Source organism: Rhineura floridana, chromosome 7, assembly GCF_030035675.1.
Source record: "Rhineura floridana isolate rRhiFlo1 chromosome 7, rRhiFlo1.hap2, whole genome shotgun sequence".
NCBI lineage: Eukaryota > Metazoa > Chordata > Lepidosauria > Squamata > Rhineuridae > Rhineura > Rhineura floridana.
In genome coordinates, this window is record NC_084486.1 from 60,837,990 (window position 1) to 60,855,533 (window position 17,544).

General features: G+C 40.5%; 1 protein-coding gene across 6 annotated transcripts in view; it reads left to right on the plus strand.

Annotated features, from left to right (window-relative positions):
- Positions 1-17,544, plus strand: part of ADAM12 (ADAM metallopeptidase domain 12) — a 396,536-nt gene that overhangs the window by 352,219 nt on the left and 26,773 nt on the right. For 5 of the 6 annotated variants that reach the window (XM_061635685.1, XM_061635687.1, XM_061635688.1 and 2 more), the window contains 2 exons: positions 8,684-8,761; positions 14,741-14,849. In XM_061635685.1, coding sequence (XP_061491669.1) covers positions 8,684-8,761; positions 14,741-14,849 — 187 coding nt within the window. The remainder of the gene's footprint in view (positions 1-8,683; positions 8,762-14,740; positions 14,850-17,544) is intronic. The other variant, XM_061635689.1, reaches the window with a different exon arrangement.

A 17,544-nucleotide genomic window follows, 5' to 3' on the forward strand; every position in this document is an offset into this window, starting at 1 on the left:
ACAGAGGGGAGTGTGCATGTGTACAAATATAAAAATCACATTCATGTTCCACCCACGTTTGCCTCTGGCCCCACCCACCACAGGCATGTGGCGCTCAGAACGTTGCCCAGAAGGGAATATGGTCCTTGGGCTAAATAAGATTCCCCGTCCCTAACACAGATGTTAAATGGCATTGGGGACAAGATTATGCTTTGTGGCACCAACTGGTTCAACTTCCAGGGGGCCCAAACAGTCGCCCAATGCTATTACCTGGAACTGGCCTCATAAGTAAGAGTGGAGCCGTCATAAAATGGAGGATACTGTTGTCAACGGTATCAAAGATTACTGAGAGATTGAGCAGAAGCAACAAGGTTGCATTCCTCCATCTGTCTCCTGCAAAAAACATCCATCAGGGTGACCAAGGCCAGTTCTGTCCCAACCAGACCCAAACTCAGAATGAAAAGAGTCAAGATAATCAGTTTCATCCAAGAGCTCCTGTAGCTGAATTGCCACCATTTCAGCATGGATTCACTAAGAATTAGATTCAGAACCTGTATGGAATAGCAGGACTCAATCTTGGAACTTCTGAAGTAATAAGAATAGTGTGTCTATATTCACATTTCCTTCACTTACGGCCAGCACATCTGGGATTAGGCAGATTCAATATTTCCAGAACAGAGGACATATCTTCCAAATAGGCTTGAACTCTGCCACCTTTTTTTCCAGAGTTTAATTAGGAACTGTTGAATTTATATAATAGATTTAGCTTCTTTGGTAAAATTAATTCCAGTATTGCAGTATTTCCTGGAGTGCATGGTGTTTCCCAGGGAATACCTTGGTCTGGCAAATAATGATCATAATACTTAGTGGCTTATGGTTGATACTTCCATCTATTTGTTCCTTAGCTATTTGTTTTGGCATGCTTCAAATCTGGGGAAGTTGCCAAGGTGAAAAGCTGCTTCTGCAAGACAAAGGAAAGCCTTTCACTTCTAAGGGAATAAGAAGCATATTATTTAATATATTTGTGCACAAATTTTGCCAGGATCTCTGTGCATAGCGGTAATCCAAGAAAATAACATTATGAAAAGACATGGGAAACTACACCTAAGAATTTGAGAGAGGCGATGGTAAAGGGTCTTCTGTTTTATTGGCAGATTGCAGATCAAGAGAAGCCATTTGGGTATATTTTGTCAAAGCCTTTGAACTTATGATTGCTTTTGAGGTTTCTATAGTTCCCACATCAGTTAAACATGCTGGCAGCAAACTTTAAACATAATATGATTATGAGTTCAGTTATATGTTCCAAGTTGCTCCGATGCAGGCTCCCTTAAAATGAACAAGAATGCACAGGAGCAAGGCTCTACTCTTTTTGACAAAAACCCAGTGTAGCAAAGCATCAAGAAAATTTGTGGGCTTGAAACTATATTTAAAACCTTTGTTCCAGAGACTACTGCAGCATAGTCCAATGGTAGGAAATCAGTGTCTGCAGAGGCTGTACTGAGCTAGACAGACCAATGAAGTGACTGAATAGAAGACCAACCCTTGTATCTACTGAAATATTCTCCATTTTGAATATTAATAATGGCTAATGTGTGAACCTAAGACACATTAAATCTGTATGCATAAATTAGATGAGTTCTGTTGAAATGTAACTTAAACCACTTTAGTGACAAGGTGGCCATGTGTCCTACTTTACAAGGTTACTCCTCTTTTTGAAAGGGTATCAGAGGATAGTTCTATACAGTATTTGCAGGACTGTCTGGTCCAAGTACAGGGAGCAGAAGTTGTCCATCATCAGTCAGAACCTGGACAGCAGACTGTGCAAGCACACAGGTCACCTAGTCACAGTCTTCCCCACCATGAAATGTATTTATAGTTAAATTGTAGTAGAGCCAGTGTGATGTAGTGGATAAGGTGCTGGACTACAACCTGGGAGACCAGGGTTTGAATCCCCACATAGCCATGAAGCTCACTGGGTGACCTTGGGCCAGTCGCTGCCTCTCAGCCTCAGAAGAAAGCAATGGTAAACCACTACTGAATACCGCTTACCATGAAAACCCTATTCATAGGGTCACCATAAGTCGGGATCGACTTGAAGGTAGTCCATTTCCATTTTTCAATTATTTTTCAATTTGAATATATACATAGAAATTAGTAGGCATTTTATACAAATTTGTGTACTTTTGGGGCTCCTCCCGTGATGCCTTTCCTATTCTGTGGTGATATGCAAGTGGCTACCCTAGTTGCAGATCTTACCTCTAAGTATGTACGAGTTTAACAGCTGACATTTTAATGCAAGCAGAATTCTGTGTACCATTGAATTCTCAATGCCTTGTTTGTGAACCATGCTCTAATTATACCACGTTCCCTCCTTATGTATCATGATGCTGATTCGTGCTCATTTCCTTCCAATTTTCTTCCTTCCCCCAGAGAATATCTGCCTTGATTAAGCATCCTTGTTGTCTTCTGCTTCACTTTTTCCCCTGTGTGTTCCTTATGATTGTGACTGGCTTTTAGCCCTGCTGAAATAAGCCCCAGATTTAAAGGAGTGCATTTGTTTTATGTCAGACATCTAATGGTTGACCTGGCATCTAATACTCATTCCAGCATCATATAATCTTTTCTCACCTTCGATGATTTATCAGCCAACCTATAAATGGGTCATTTCAGTTTGCATTGTGTTCTGCTTTTATTGTTGTGTCAATCTTGCTTTGTCCCAGCCTTTCAGCTACAGTGGAATGTTGAAGTTAAAACTCTGTAATGATTGCATAAAGTTTCAAATGAATGCATTTGATTCAAATGAATGCATTTGATTCAAATGAATCAAATGAATGGAATTGATTACATGCCACTCCCTTTTTGTTCATTTTTCCATATATAAATATATTTTCTTTAGACCAATGCTAGTTTATCCTTTCTAATAGGATTATGTTTATATCTAAAGTGCAACTTGGTGCATGTGATTGCAAAAAGGAAATCAGCTCGGGAGGATACTGTCATAACTGTCTGAATATAGTATTGGGTAGCCAACATGGTGCCCCCCAGATGTTTTAGACAACTCCATCATTTCTGTCCATAGGTCTTGCTGTCTGGGACTGGTGGGAGCTGGAGTCTTGACAGCATCTGGAGGACACCACATTGGCAAACCCTGACTAGATAAGCTCTGTTTCTGGCCCACCTTGGGACTCTCTCAAAATCACATCTCTCACCAGCCCTGCTCCGTGCTCTCCTCGACTGCTTTTGCCTAGACTCAATATATCCTTTAGCTGTGATTGTATCATTTCCCTGGATAGAAGTTGGTGAGATATGTGAGCGGAGGTCTAGAAAAATCTGGCTTTTGTGTGCCTTGAGTGTAGCCTACTGTACAAAGGTAAGAGTTGCATCCATTGCCCCACCCACTTTTGCCTCTTGCCCACCATTGGCATGTAGCCCCCAATAGGTTACCCATGAGGGAATGTGACCCTTTGGCTGAAAAGGGTTCCCCTCCTTTTTGCAGTTTGCATACAGCATACAATTTGAATCCTGTCATGTCACCACCCTACAAACTCTCCACCTTTAGCAGAGGAAGATGTGGTTCCCCTTTTCTTCCACCATCCTTTATAATGAAGCTGCTGTTAGGGTCTCTGCCTATTTTCCCCAGCCCTTGATATAGACATCCAGGTTTCCAGTGAAGCCTCAACCTCCCTGTGTATATTTATGACTCTCAAAGATAACAGCCCTGGGTTGGTCCTCTGTAACCTGCTACAGTTACTTTCTCAGGTACTTCACTGCCACCATGGATACTGTTTCCCCCTTTTTGTTTTTATTTTGCTATCCTTTTATTCTTGTAATAGCTGGCCAAGAATAGGCATGTTTTAAAAGAACAAATAAGTTTATTTGTTTAATAGATGTTTCTTAAGCAAGATTGTTTACATGTGGTTTCTAAATATGTTCTTTACTTACACAGTTCCAACAGTCTTTACTGTATTGTCAAATAATATTAACCTGCCTATATAACCCTCTACAATCCCTTCACAACCACACATACCCTGCAGCCCTCTCCCTCCAAAACTTTATCCCTCTCCAGCTTCAGTCCCTATCCAACTGTCAACTGTCAAACCTTTCACATATATATTCACTAATAGGCAAAAAAACCCTTGCAGTTTAAGAAAGTACATATAGCCCACAGATATTTCTATCAAACTTTAAAAAGCAGGGAAATTGGGCAGCTATAGTGAATGCACCAGTGGAGCACGAGACCTGACCTCTTCTCTGAGATATTGTACTGCCCTACAAATTTGTCAAAATGCAAACACCATTTGGGTTGGTCTTTCACAGTCCAATCCACTTGCTGTGTAGCTTGGAAGAATTTGGTAACATGTGCCTCTGAGCATATGGTGAGTGGTGGCAACACCTGCAATTAGCTCAAATAATAGAAAGAAGACGTGCTGTGCTGATCTTGTTTTAGCAGGGAGGAAGCAACTTTATTAAGACAGTTGATATAGTTCAGATGGTCACTATAAATATGTCTGATTTACTTCATTTAAGCCAAGGTGGCACTGTCAATTAAAAGATAGAGCACATGTAGAATTTTGCTAGAATATATTTAACCTCCCACTGTTTTATCTTTTGCAAACTGCAACACTCATGTCCACTGGAGACTATTCTGCAGAATGGAGTTTTTTTAGTGTAAATTTTGCAAAGTGTTGCTGTACTTCACATATTCACAGAAATAGAAACAAAAGAAAATAATTTCCTATAGGAAACTTCACTAAAATTGCAAAGGAAATCGCTATAGCTGCCCAATTCCCCTGCTTTTTAAAGTTTGATAGAAATATCTGTTGGCTATAGGTACGTTCTTAAACCTATTAGTGAATTTCCCTGCTTTTTAATCCTGGAGGTAAAAAATGGGATCCTGTGCAAGTATGCTGAGAATCGATTGATCATTTGCATGTTTACTGAGTTTAGTGGGATTTACTGCCCTGCAATCATGCTTAGAATAGGTGAATGACCACAGGGGATGGGGAGGGGAGGAGGAGGAAGAGAAGGAAGGGCAGGGGGAAGGAGGAGGATTGGAGCAGGCTGGAGAGGGAGGGAAGGAGAAGGACAGGTTTGATCATTTGCATGTTTATTGAGTTCAGTGGGATTTACTCCTGTGCAATCATGTTTAGGATAAGTAAAACTGACTGGGGGGGAGGGAGGGCTGGAGTGGGCAGAGGAGGAGGAAGAGGGGAGGGGAGGAGGAAGGGAGAGGAGAGGGAGAGAAGGTCTGATCATTTGCATGCTTATTGAGTTCAATGAGATTTACTCCTATGCAGTCATGCTTAGGATAGTTAAAATTGACCATGGGGGAGGACAAGGGGGAGCAGGAAGTGGCAGGAGCAGATTGAAGGGGGCAAAGGAAGGGGGAGAGGAGGGCAGGTTTGATCATTTGCATGCTTATAGAGTTCAATGGGATTTACTCCCATGCAATCATGCTTAAGACAGGTAAAACTGACCATGGAGAGGAGGAGGGGGAAGGGGAAGGAGAAGGAGGGGATTGGAAGGGGATGGGGAGGGAGAGGCAATGGAAGGCGGAAGGAAGGGGCAAGAGGGAGGGGATAGGAGGGAGAAGGGAGGGTGGGTTTGATCATTTGCATACTTTTTGAGTTCTATGGGATTTATTTCTGCGCAATCATGTTTGAAAATGGAAATGGACTGCCTTCAAGTCGATCCAGACTGATGGCGACAGTATGAATAGGGTTTTCAGGGTAAACGATATTCAGAGGTGGTTTTACCATTGCCTTCCTCTGGGGCTGAGAGGCAGTGACTGGCCCAAGGTCACCCAGTGAGCTTCATGGCTATGTGGGGATTTGAACCCTGGTCTCCCAGGTCATAGTCCAACACCGACCCAGGGGAGGGGCAGGAAGGGTAGGAGGAGGGGGAGGGGAGGAGATTGGGTGGGTGGGCACTGGGGAAGGAAAGGAAAACATTGTGAACAGTATCATTGCTGTTCAGCATTTCCCCCACCTTTTTATTCTGCAGCAGGCACATGTAGCCTCCCACCCAAATTTAAACAGAAGCTGTCCCTGGCCACATCCACATCAGCCGTTTATTTCACTTTGGACAGTCATGGCTTCTCTCAAAGAATCCTGAGAAGTGTAGTTAGTGAAGTGTGCTGAGAATTGCTTGGAGACACCCTGTCCCCTCACAGACCTTCAATCAGAGTGTGGCTGACTGTTAAACCACTCTGCCACTGGAGCTCTGTCAGTGGAATAGGATTCTCCTCTCAGCACCCTCCACAAACTACACTTCCCAGGATTCTTTGGGGGAAGCCATGACTGTCTCAAGTGAAATCAAAGTCTGGTGTGGGTGTGGCCCCCTGATTAGACAAGCCAAGCAGCTGTGAGTTTGGCTTTTAGAACACTGACAGTTGGTTCTTACTCAGCATGCCCAACACTATCATTCAGTTCAATGCAAAGTTTCTTAAATTAATTAAAATTCAGCCAGGCATTTTTTTAACTTTTAAACTGCAGAAGATGAAGGTCAGAGTATGGGGCAAGGTGAGTAATAGGATTACAGGTACTATGTGAACATGGCTCATTTTTAATGAATTTCAACAGATTATGAGAACAGAAAGAAGTCCAAAAGGGCTCTGGGATTTTTTTCTCTCTTTTTAGACTTTGAACTCTCAGTTCTCTCTGACTGTTTTGTGTATCACCATGAAAATTGAGAGGGTTGTTAAGCAAGCCTTTCTGAGTTCAGGACTATAAGTTTTGTAACGTTTTGTTTTGTAATGAGCTTATGGGAAGCATCAGAATGGCATGGGAGGGTATTTTCAATTTAACATTGCGGAATGCAAAAAATCCACTCTGACTATAGTATATAGCCACTCTCGTGGCTGTATAATCAGTCATTCCACATTCACCCAGCCAATCACACACAGCATTCACCAACATTCCATACTCTCATTCCCCCCTCCCAACTCTCACTAGTTTCCATACTCAACCTATTAAAATTGCACTTACCATAAACATTGAAATAAATCCACAACAATTGTTTACACAGAAATATGGAACATCACAGATTTCTATCCACTTGCTGAGATACTTCCAAATAGCATCTGAGATTTTCTTAGCAACTATGACAATTGGGCCCCAGCTGAACATGTTACCTAGACACTTCTCTTCACATAGTGGTGGGCAGGCACTCAACCTGCTTTCAACAATGCAAATGATGTAATGTATGAGGTGAGCACTTTCACAATATCTCTCCCCTCCTTTTTTTTCTTTAAGTAAGAAATTACATGAGCAGGAACTGGACATGGGTGTGAAGCTCCCAGCTGATAGATAATATTGTACCTGTGTTGGAGAACTAGGATATACCCACTCCTCCATCAAGGAAAGATGAACGCTGCCCAAGGTTGACACATGCTTCCCATTTCTTCCCCAACTGATGAGAGGTTCCAGGGACAGTGCTGTTGGTTTAATTTCCTTTGGATGAGAAAGCAATAGAGTGGAACTTACAATGTCTTTCAAATATCTGCTTAATTTAAAAAGATACAAGTAGCACTCCTTCTCTCTCAATTCACAACTACATACTGATCTTTTTCACACACACATTTGCATACACACACCAGTCTGAGAACTCCACCTTCTGCAGGTGAATTTCTTATTATTATTCCTAAAGCCATTAAAGAAACATTAAGGTTTTTTTTTGTTTCTTTATTTCAGTCCAGTAACGCTTTTAAGCAAAACCATAGTGATAGATCCATTTACAGTGATCAGACAGCCTAAATGGATCAGAGTAAAAACATATATATATATATATAAATTTACCTTTTTGCCATTTTTCTTCGTTATCCACCTAAAACTGTAGCAGTGAAGGCAATATTAACATTTTTAGAGTAGTGCGACTGGTTTGGAAGTATCTTCACTGCATTCAGTTCAAAAACTTCAAGATCAAACTGTACAAAAATATGGTTCTGCAAGCTTGCAGCTGAAGGTGACTGCTGATGTCCACTGATATATGTGATACCTCTCTGCCCCAGACCCCTTACCAGTTTGGCTACTATCTTAAAGTCTTTCCATTTTAAAAAAAATAAGGTGAAAGATGAATATATCAATTAATATGGCATTTAAAAAGAGAGAAACAGCCCACCTGAGGCAAGGAGAGATAAAATATCTATCATACAATATACAAAGTTGAGCTTACAATGTGAGTTTAGGAACACCCTTTGAGTTCTTTTTAAATATTACGGTCTGTCTTCATTCTTAGTAACTTCAAACAAATGAACAAGAGTATTGGCATGCCTCTTTTTCCAACTTAAAATATCTGGCACATGTTCTATTGAATGCATTGGGATGACCATAGAGTACATAGTCTAAAAGTGGCCATCTTATGATGTGATATCTAGAGAGATTTGACCTTTTCATTGTGGCTTGTTATTGAACAACAGCTTTTAATATTGAATTATTATGACTTTACTGTGTTATTCTAGTAGCATACTGTTGGTGTGGTATAATTGTTAAATAAAAGTCGTACCAGTTATTCTTTACAACTGTATAAAATGAATCTTTAGCTTGAAATCATAACCAGAATAGGTAGGCTGTTTTAAGTATTCCTGGAAAGTTGAATTAGAAACACAGCACATAAAAAAAGAAAAATATGCACAACATAGTTTGATACATACACCACAGATATTCTCTGGCAATGCCAAGTTTGCTCCTCTTTTCTCATTTTATAGATCTGCCTCAACCGCCACTGCCAAAATACCAGTGTATTTGGTGTTCATGAATGTGCAACAAAATGTCATGGACGTGGAGTAAGTATTACGGATCCAATTTTTTACAATCAGTCGACACCCATCTGTGCAATAAATAATTCATTGGTTACAGCTTTTGAAAACTATGACTCTTTGTAATATATATGTCAAAGTATATATGTCAAATGTCCTTCCAAAGAGATCAATTTTCAGTGCCCTTTTCAGTGTCCAAGAAAGGAAATGTGGTTTTTATTGAACAAAGAAACATCTAGGTTTACACTGTCTTTATCATTCTAAAAATTAATGTTTTGTGGTAAAAAAAATAGAATTTGATTCCCTTTTACATTATTTTGAGCATAACACTAATTCAAGAACTTCCTGTTAATGTTTCAAATATGACGGATTGTGTTTGGTCTCAATTCTGAGTTTTGTAACCAAACCAAGATTTAAAAAAAAAAAACCGTTTAGGAAGGTTTTTTCTTCTAATTAAAAAACAAACAATGTTATTTATTTATTTATACATACATACACACATACTGCTCTTCCAATATGTTGCCAAGGCAGTTTACATAAAAAATGCAATCAAACAATTAAAAGATAAATCTAACCAGCATAATAGACTAAAAAGACAGGAAGATCTCAAAAACAACATAATAAGCAAGCAGGATTAAAACTGTGTTGAAAGCTTGGGAATTTGGGGCAGTATTCAACAAACTTTTTCTGATTGCACAAGTGTGATAGGGTTCTCCCCTCCTCCCATGCGTGCCCTGCACCATCCCCAAATCTGCTCTGAGAATAGATTTAAGGTGGGGACAGGAGAGGCGGAGAATGCTACATCACACAAGGAAAAATTCTTGCATTGATGAAACTATCGGCTTAGCACTATGTTGAATACTACCCTTTGTTTTGGCTTCTCTCTCTGGAAGCCATCTGTCTCAACTCAAGTGGCAGGGGCGCCTACAGAAGATCTTAAAATTGACCATACAATGTATTAATGTTATGAATGATGTGGGCCACATTCATACTACATTTGAAAATGGAAATGGCCTGCCTTCAAGTCGATCCCAACTTATGGCGACACTACGAATAGGGTTTTCATGGTAAGTGGTATTCAGAGGGAGTTTACCATTGCCTTCCTCTGAGGCTGAGAGGCAGTGACTGGCCCAAGGTCACCCAATGAGCTTCGTGGCTATGTGGGGATTCGAACCCTGGTCTCTCAGGTCGTAGTCCAGTACGTTAGCCACTACACCACACCGGCTGTCTCATACTACATTTATTCCACTATTATTCCACTTTAAACAGTCATGGCTTCCCACAGTTCTGTAGAAAGAGGGACTAGCTGTTAAACCATTCTGGGAATTGTAACTCTGTGAGGAGAATAGGAGCCTCCTAACAGCTCTGAGCACCATTCCCAAACAACACTTTCCAGGATTCTTTGGGGGAAGCCATGACTGTTTAAAGTGGAATAATAGTGGAATAAATGTGTGGTGTGAATGTGACCGTGGTTTCACTCCAGTAATTGATAATGTTAACCCTCTTAATGTTAAACTCAGCTGCCAGCTCTGTGCACAAGTGCTGTGCATCCCTGAAGACATTCAGACTACCTCCAATAATTTAACTGTTCTTGCTGTCAATTCCTGAATATTGTGAGGCCAGTAGAAACACCACTTCTCTATTGGTTGGATTTAAGTCTCACTTGATTGTCTACTGAGTGGCTTTTTTACAATCTTTAAATATGTATTTTCTACACTGGACTGAGGAAATAGTAGGCAAGTAGGCATGGCATAAAGACAATAGACAACCCTTTAAAAGTTATTATCAGTTCACTAATACACAAAAAAACCTTGTGGTTTAAGAACATACCTATAGTCAACAGATATTTCTATCAAACTTTTAAAAGCAGGGATATTGGGCAGCTATAGAGAATGCAGCAGGAGAACAGGAGACCTGACCTCCTCTCTGAGATATTACAAATTTGTAAAAATACAAACTACAAATTTGTACAAATGCAAACACAATTTGGATTGGTCTTTCACAGTCCAATCCACTTCCGGAGTAGCTTGGAAGAATTTGGTAATGTGTGCCTCTGAGCATATGGTGAGTGGTGGCAATACCTGCCATCTCCAAAGATGGAGAATTACATTTTTGTATGCTTGTTGGTGGTTTTACTTTGCTTCTTTCCTTTGTTACTACTGTTTCTACAAAGAATCTAACCTAGAAAATTATATTTCTCTTATTATTCATCCTAGAAATCTGTGTCAAATTTATTTTTATTAATGTCAAAGCCTTTTTATTGGTCAGTGTCATATGATGGTGAAGACAGCCTTTTTGTGTTTCAAATTGGAGGTTATGTTCTATTTCTATTTTGGGTGCATTAACAGTTGAATCTGAAACTGCAGTTTGATGCAAAATCAGACTGATTACAATATGTTGCTACTTAAGCAATAACTCTAGCTGTTGGAAAAAACAAACTTGGCCTGCCCAAGATGCGTGTTTTCAGCCTGCTATGCTTAAACTACTCCACTTAAAGAAAGGTGGGCATGGTCAATTAAAAACATAGAGCACAACTAGAATTTTGCTGGAATATATTTCACCTCCCACTGTTTTATCTTGTGCAAACTGAGACACTCCTGATGTCCACTGGAAACTATTCTGCAGAATAGTCAGTGCCATTATTCCACAATTGTTTTTGGAGCTTTTTTGTGTGTGTTGCAAAATGTTGCTTTACTTCATATATTCACAGTAACAGAAGCAAAAGAAAATGATTTACTTCACTAAAATTGCAAGGTAAATCAAACATAATTAAAGTGACTATCTGAACTATATCAACTGTTTTAATATTGTTACTTCCTCCCTCCTAAAACAAGACCAGCACAGCACATGTCTTCTTTCTATTATTTGGGCTGATTGCAGGTGTTGCCACCACTCACCATATGCTCAGAGGCACATGTTACCACATTCTTCCAAGCTACACAGGAAGTGGATTGAACTGTGAAAGATCAACCCAAATTGTGTTTGCATTTGTACAAATTTGTAGGTCAGTACAATATCTCAGAGAGGAGGTCCGGTCTCCTGCTCCCTTGGTACATTCACTATAGCTGCCCAATTTTTCTGCCTTTTAAAGTTTGTTAGAAATATCTGTTGGCTATAGGTACATCTTAAACCACAAGATTTTTTTGCCTATTAGTGAATTTCTCTGCTTTTTAATCCAGGAGGTAAGAAATGGGATCCTGTGCAAGTTTGCTCAGAATGGATTGATCATCTGCATGCTTATTGAGTGGGATTTACTCCTGTGCAATCATGCTTAGAATAGGTAAAACTGACCATGGGGGGGAGGAGGGAGGGAGGGAGGGCTGGAGTGGGCAGGGGAGGCAGAAAAAGGAAGAGGCGAGGCGAGGAGAAGGGAGAGGGGAAGGAGGGGAAAGACAGGTCTGATCATTAGCACACCTATGGAGATTAATAGGATTTACTCCCATGCAATCATGGTTAGGGTAAGTAAAACTGACCATAGGGGAGAGGGGAGGGGAGGGGAGGGGAGGGGAGAGGAGAGGGAAGGAGGAAGGAGGGGTGAGGGGGAAAGAAGGGGAGTGAAGGGGCAAAAGGGAGGTGATGGGAGGGAGGAGGGAGGGAGGAGGGAGGGAGGGCAGGTTTGATTATTTGCATGCTTATTGAGTTCAGTGGAATTTACTCCTGTGCAATCATGCTTAGGATAGGTAAAACTGACAAAGGGGATGGGCAGGGAGGGGAGGAGGACAGTAGGGGGAGGGGCAGGACAGGAGATTGGGTGGGTGGGCGCTCGGCACAGGGGAAGCCCCTTTCCTAAATGAAAACATTGTGAACAGTATCATTATTTTTCAGCGTTCTCCCCACCTTTTTATTCCATATGTACATGTAGCCTCCCACCCAAATTTAAACCAAAGCTGCCCCTGGCCACATCCACATGAGAACTTTATTTCACTTTACACAGCCATGGCTTCTCCCAAAGAATCCTGGGATGTTTAGTTAGTGAAGAATGCTGAGAGTTGCTAGGAGATGCTCTGTTCCCCTCACAGACCTTCAATCAGAGCGGCTGACTGTTAAACCACTCTGGCCACTGGAGCTCTGTCAGGGGAATAGAGTTACCTCTCAGCACCCTTCACAAACAAAACTTCCCACAATTCTTTGGGGGAAGCCATGACAGTCTCAAGTGAAATAAAGGTCTGTCGTGGATGTGGCCCCCTGATTAGGGAAGCCAAGCAGCTGTGAGTCTGGCTTTTAGAACACCGACAGTTGGTTCTTACTGAGCATGCCCCGCATTATCATAGGGGGCCAGCCAAAATTTCTTAAATTAATTAAAAATCAGCCAGGCATTTTTTTTTAACATTTAAACTGCAGAAGATGAAGGTCAGGGTATGGGGCAAGGTCAGTAATAGGATTACAGGTACAATGTGAACATGGCTCATTTTTAATTAATTTCAACAGATTATGAGCTCTGACAGAAAGAAGTCCAAAAGGGGTCTGTTTTTCTCTCTCTCTCTTTATGCACTTTGAACTCTTAATTCTCTCTGACTGTTTTGTGTATCACCGTGAAAATCTAGAGGGTTGTTGTAGAAATGTATGTATCGACTTTATTGCTTAGCCATAGGCCATCGCATAACCAGAACAAGTTTTACAGTAAAATTTTTGACACTTAAAATCTGATACCAAGTTATCTCTATTAAAACCCACGTCCCATTACGTGTCGTTACTAGGGTGTTAAAATTCATTCAACCATAAAACCATAAAATAAAATGTCCTGAGAGTAATGCTTTCCTTCAGGACTCAATTTATAATGGTAAATGTTCACCCCTTAACTTCGCCCATCAATTATTTACAGTCTCTAACTTGAGCTTTGCGCGGATCTTTTGAGCGGCCAAGGCAAACAGCGAAACCCTATATGTTATAGAAGAGTCCATATCGGACATAAGGTGATATATTTTGTGATGGTCCTGCGCTAAGTGTGGATGAGCCAGCAGGTCTTTTAGGTACTTGGCTCGTGGATGGGAGTACAGTGGGCAGGCCAATAAGTAATGGGGCAGATCTTCCACCTCCAATGCACCACATATACAAAAGCGCTGGTGCCAAGGTGTTTGGGAATAGCGGCCATCCATTACTGCATTCAGCATGGTTTACTGATATAGGCTGAGCCAAATATGTTGCTGTAAGAGCATCATGTTTATATATCCAGTACCATTTGGAGAATTTTGAGTTTATGATAGCCAATCTATCAATGTAGGCTCCAGATTGAATAATTGCGTCCCTTAGTCTCGTTCTGTTGTTTAGTGAGGAAAGGGCCTGTGGCGAGATATGATAGGTCTGATACAGCCTGTTTATTCTTGAGATCCAGTAGTTTTACCCCAAGGCCTGTTCGTAACAGAGATTAAGTATTAACTTAAGTATTAACTTAGACGGTTGTTAAGCAAGCCTTTCTGAGTTCAGGACTGTAAGTGTTGTAAGGTTTTGTTTTGAAATGAGCTTATGGGAAGCATCAGAATGGCATGGGGGGTATTTTCACTTTAACATTGCGGAATGTGAAAAATCGATGCTGGCTATAGTACACAGTCACTCTTGTGGCTGTATAATACAAGTAGTACTCTAGGGGGACAGTATTCTCCCTGAAAAACTAACTGCTTCTCCTTGCATCTTCCTCCCTGGCAGAGTGCTACTGACAGCACTGACAGTCATATCACTATGGCTGAAGTTGCAACTTCCAAACAGAAAACAAGTTGTCTTCATTTTCCTTTAACTGCTGGCACATAGAAAATGCTGTTCAAACCATCCTGGGCCTACATTACTGGAGTTCCACCATTGCTTTTTAATTCTGTAGTTGACTATTTAATTCCATTAAGAAATACATTTTTAACAAAATACCTATGAAACAGTGCAGTCTGCCTAACTTCAAGAAGAAGTGTTGACCTATTTTATTTACTTATTCTTGTATTTACCTTACTAACTGACAGTGGATAAGCCTCATTTTCATTTACTATTTTCCACACTCATACATGTATTTCCTTTGTTAAGGTCTGCAACAATAAGAAAAATTGCCACTGTGAGGCCCACTGGGCTCCTCCCTTTTGCAACAAGGCCGGATTTGGTGGCAGTGTAGACAGTGGGCCAGTTAGACAATCTGGTAAGTAAATGTTTTAATCTGTACGTTTTTTCAATCATTTCTTGAAAAGTTTTTAATTGCTTGTTTTTAACTGTTATTGATCATTTTAATTGTATTGTTAAAACGCTTAGAGGTTTCTCACAATCAAGCAGATGTTAATTTTGTAAATAAATAAATGACAAATAATATCAATAAATGACTAACTCCAGAGTCAGTTTTACTATGAAGTAAAAGCCAAATGGTGATGTTTGCTTTGGGCATCAGGTTTACAGAGGGATCCAAAGTTCATGTCCATTTCTGGATGCCTATTGTCTCCTATTGCGAACTTCATTTGTTACCTCGGTCAGCTCTCTTACAGATTGTAACTGCTCATGCAAGCAGTAAACTTATGTGAGCAGTGTAATGGTGTGAGAAGAAACTCAAGCAAGATCACTGATAATCTCTGTGAAAGTCAGGGAACATGCCATTTTTGTATTCTTCTCAGTGTCTACCAAACTGTAGTAACAATCATAGTTGGGCTATAATAGAAAACAATGTTTCATACTCTTAAAGAAGCCCATAATTATTCAGCAAGCTAATTGTTTAACCTGGTTGAAAGCTGTGCTTTTTGCAGCCTCATCAAAGGCTTTGTCCTGGAAGATCAGGATTTTAGTTGCTTTCTCTTCCAGTCTTTCGGTACTTTCATGAATTATAAATTGCTCTTTAATAGAATTTTATACAGCAAACTGTGTGATTACTCTTTTAACATGGGGACAACTTAGAAGTGCTTCCACATATTGGCTGACCCATGAAGTGAACCATTTCTTCCATACTAGCTCACCACGTGGATTAACTCCCACCCACCATCCCACCCATCGGTGTAGTGGTGTCCAAGCTGCCTCCACATGGCAACAATAATTTTCTTCCACTTGTATTAATTGTTGATATCAGTATATCACTCCAGCTTGTCATGGCCTTTGGCTAACAATAAATTTATTATTGATATATCACTCTTAGGAGCCCTTGAACACAATTAATAAAGGATTATCCTTGCAGAAGGGAATGTGTGGGGGAGGCAGACACAAATAAATGGGACACTGTGTACATGCATCAACCCAAACCAGTGTGGAAACTGTAGGCCATAATCCTCCTAAAGTGATGTTCAAGGAGACTGAGATGTATAGCTGCCCTATTTGTTACCCATTCCCATTACAGAAAAATGGAAAGTGCAAGGTAGGTTCCCCATCTGAACCACTTAATACTTTTCCAATTATCCCAGACATTCACTATCCTATTGAGCAGCCTTGTTCTTCAGCTGCTGTAGTCTAGTGAGTATCCAGCTATCTCCCATCTCAACCAAGATGGCCCATCCAAGCCTTAGTGTTTTCAACAACTTGTCCCAAATCAGAGGAGCTCCATAACACGCATTACCACACACACTTCTCACCCAGGGTAAGGAACATCTTATTTATTTATTGCATTTATATACCGCCCCATAGCCGAAGCTCTCTGGGCAGTTTACAACAAATAAAAACATTAAAAACAAATATACAAATTTAAAAACACATTTTTAAAAAGCAATTTAAAAACCCATGCTAAAATGCCTGGGAGAAGAAAAAAGGAAGGCAAAGAACATTTATTGTTATTGAATTTTTAAATGTTTATTTCTTCTGTTGAGCTGCTCTGACAACGTTATTATAGGGCAGCCTATAAATGGTGTAAAAAAATAAACATACCGGCCCATCAATCAATCAGTGCTGGCATAAACATAATTTCCCAATCCCCATAAAGATCTATCAGCCAGATCCCAGTGTGCTCCTCTGTTCAAATGGGTGTGTGCCTTTACAGACTGTGTAAAGTGTAGGCCTTTTACAGGCCTTGTTCCCACTCTCTCACTCAGTCTCACAAGCTCTGGGCCAAAGCCCAGGTCTCATGAGACTTCAGTTGATTTAGGCCCAAAGCTTTCTCATGGAGCCTGTGCTGTCTCTTGTCTGTCACCCAGCAATCTTCCCAAAGGCTTTACTGCAGAGGACTTGTGTGTGTGCATGCGCTTTTCCAGAAGGATCCTTTACCTTCTATTTTCCTAAACTCTGTGATATAACCTGTGGGCAAGTTCTGGTATACATTCTTTCATTATACTGTATTGTATCAGATTTTATTTTCCTCTAAAAACTTTTCTTTCACTTTGTTCTGTTTGCTGCTCTAAGAACTGGTTCATCTGTGCCTGAAGTTGCATAGGATTTGATTTCCATTTTGTAACTTTAATCCATGCTCAGATATGTGGTTGAACTCCTAGTTTAACAAATGTGAGGAAAAAATCCAGTTTACATTTACATGTACAGCTAGGATTGGCTTGGAAATTATATCACTTTTTGTATGAACAGTGCTATTCAAAAGTAAATTAGATTGCATTTACTGCATGCTAGTTCCTGTAATGAACTGTAATGCTGAGCTTGTGACATCATCATAATTTCCATAACAATGCAGCAGCATTACAATTTCACAGCAAGATGTAACTAAAAGGGGAACAGTAAAAGAGAGTGAGACCTCTGCTATAATAACCATACACACAACCATACACACAAAGTTCTGGAGTAGAATGAGCAAATTTAGGCCATAGTACTAAACTCATTTCAGAGCAGTCCTACTGCAATGACCAGCTCCATCTTTGAGGGCCCTTTGGACTACTCCCACTGCTGGGCCTCCCCTGCTGTATACTTTCTCCCTTCCGCACTCA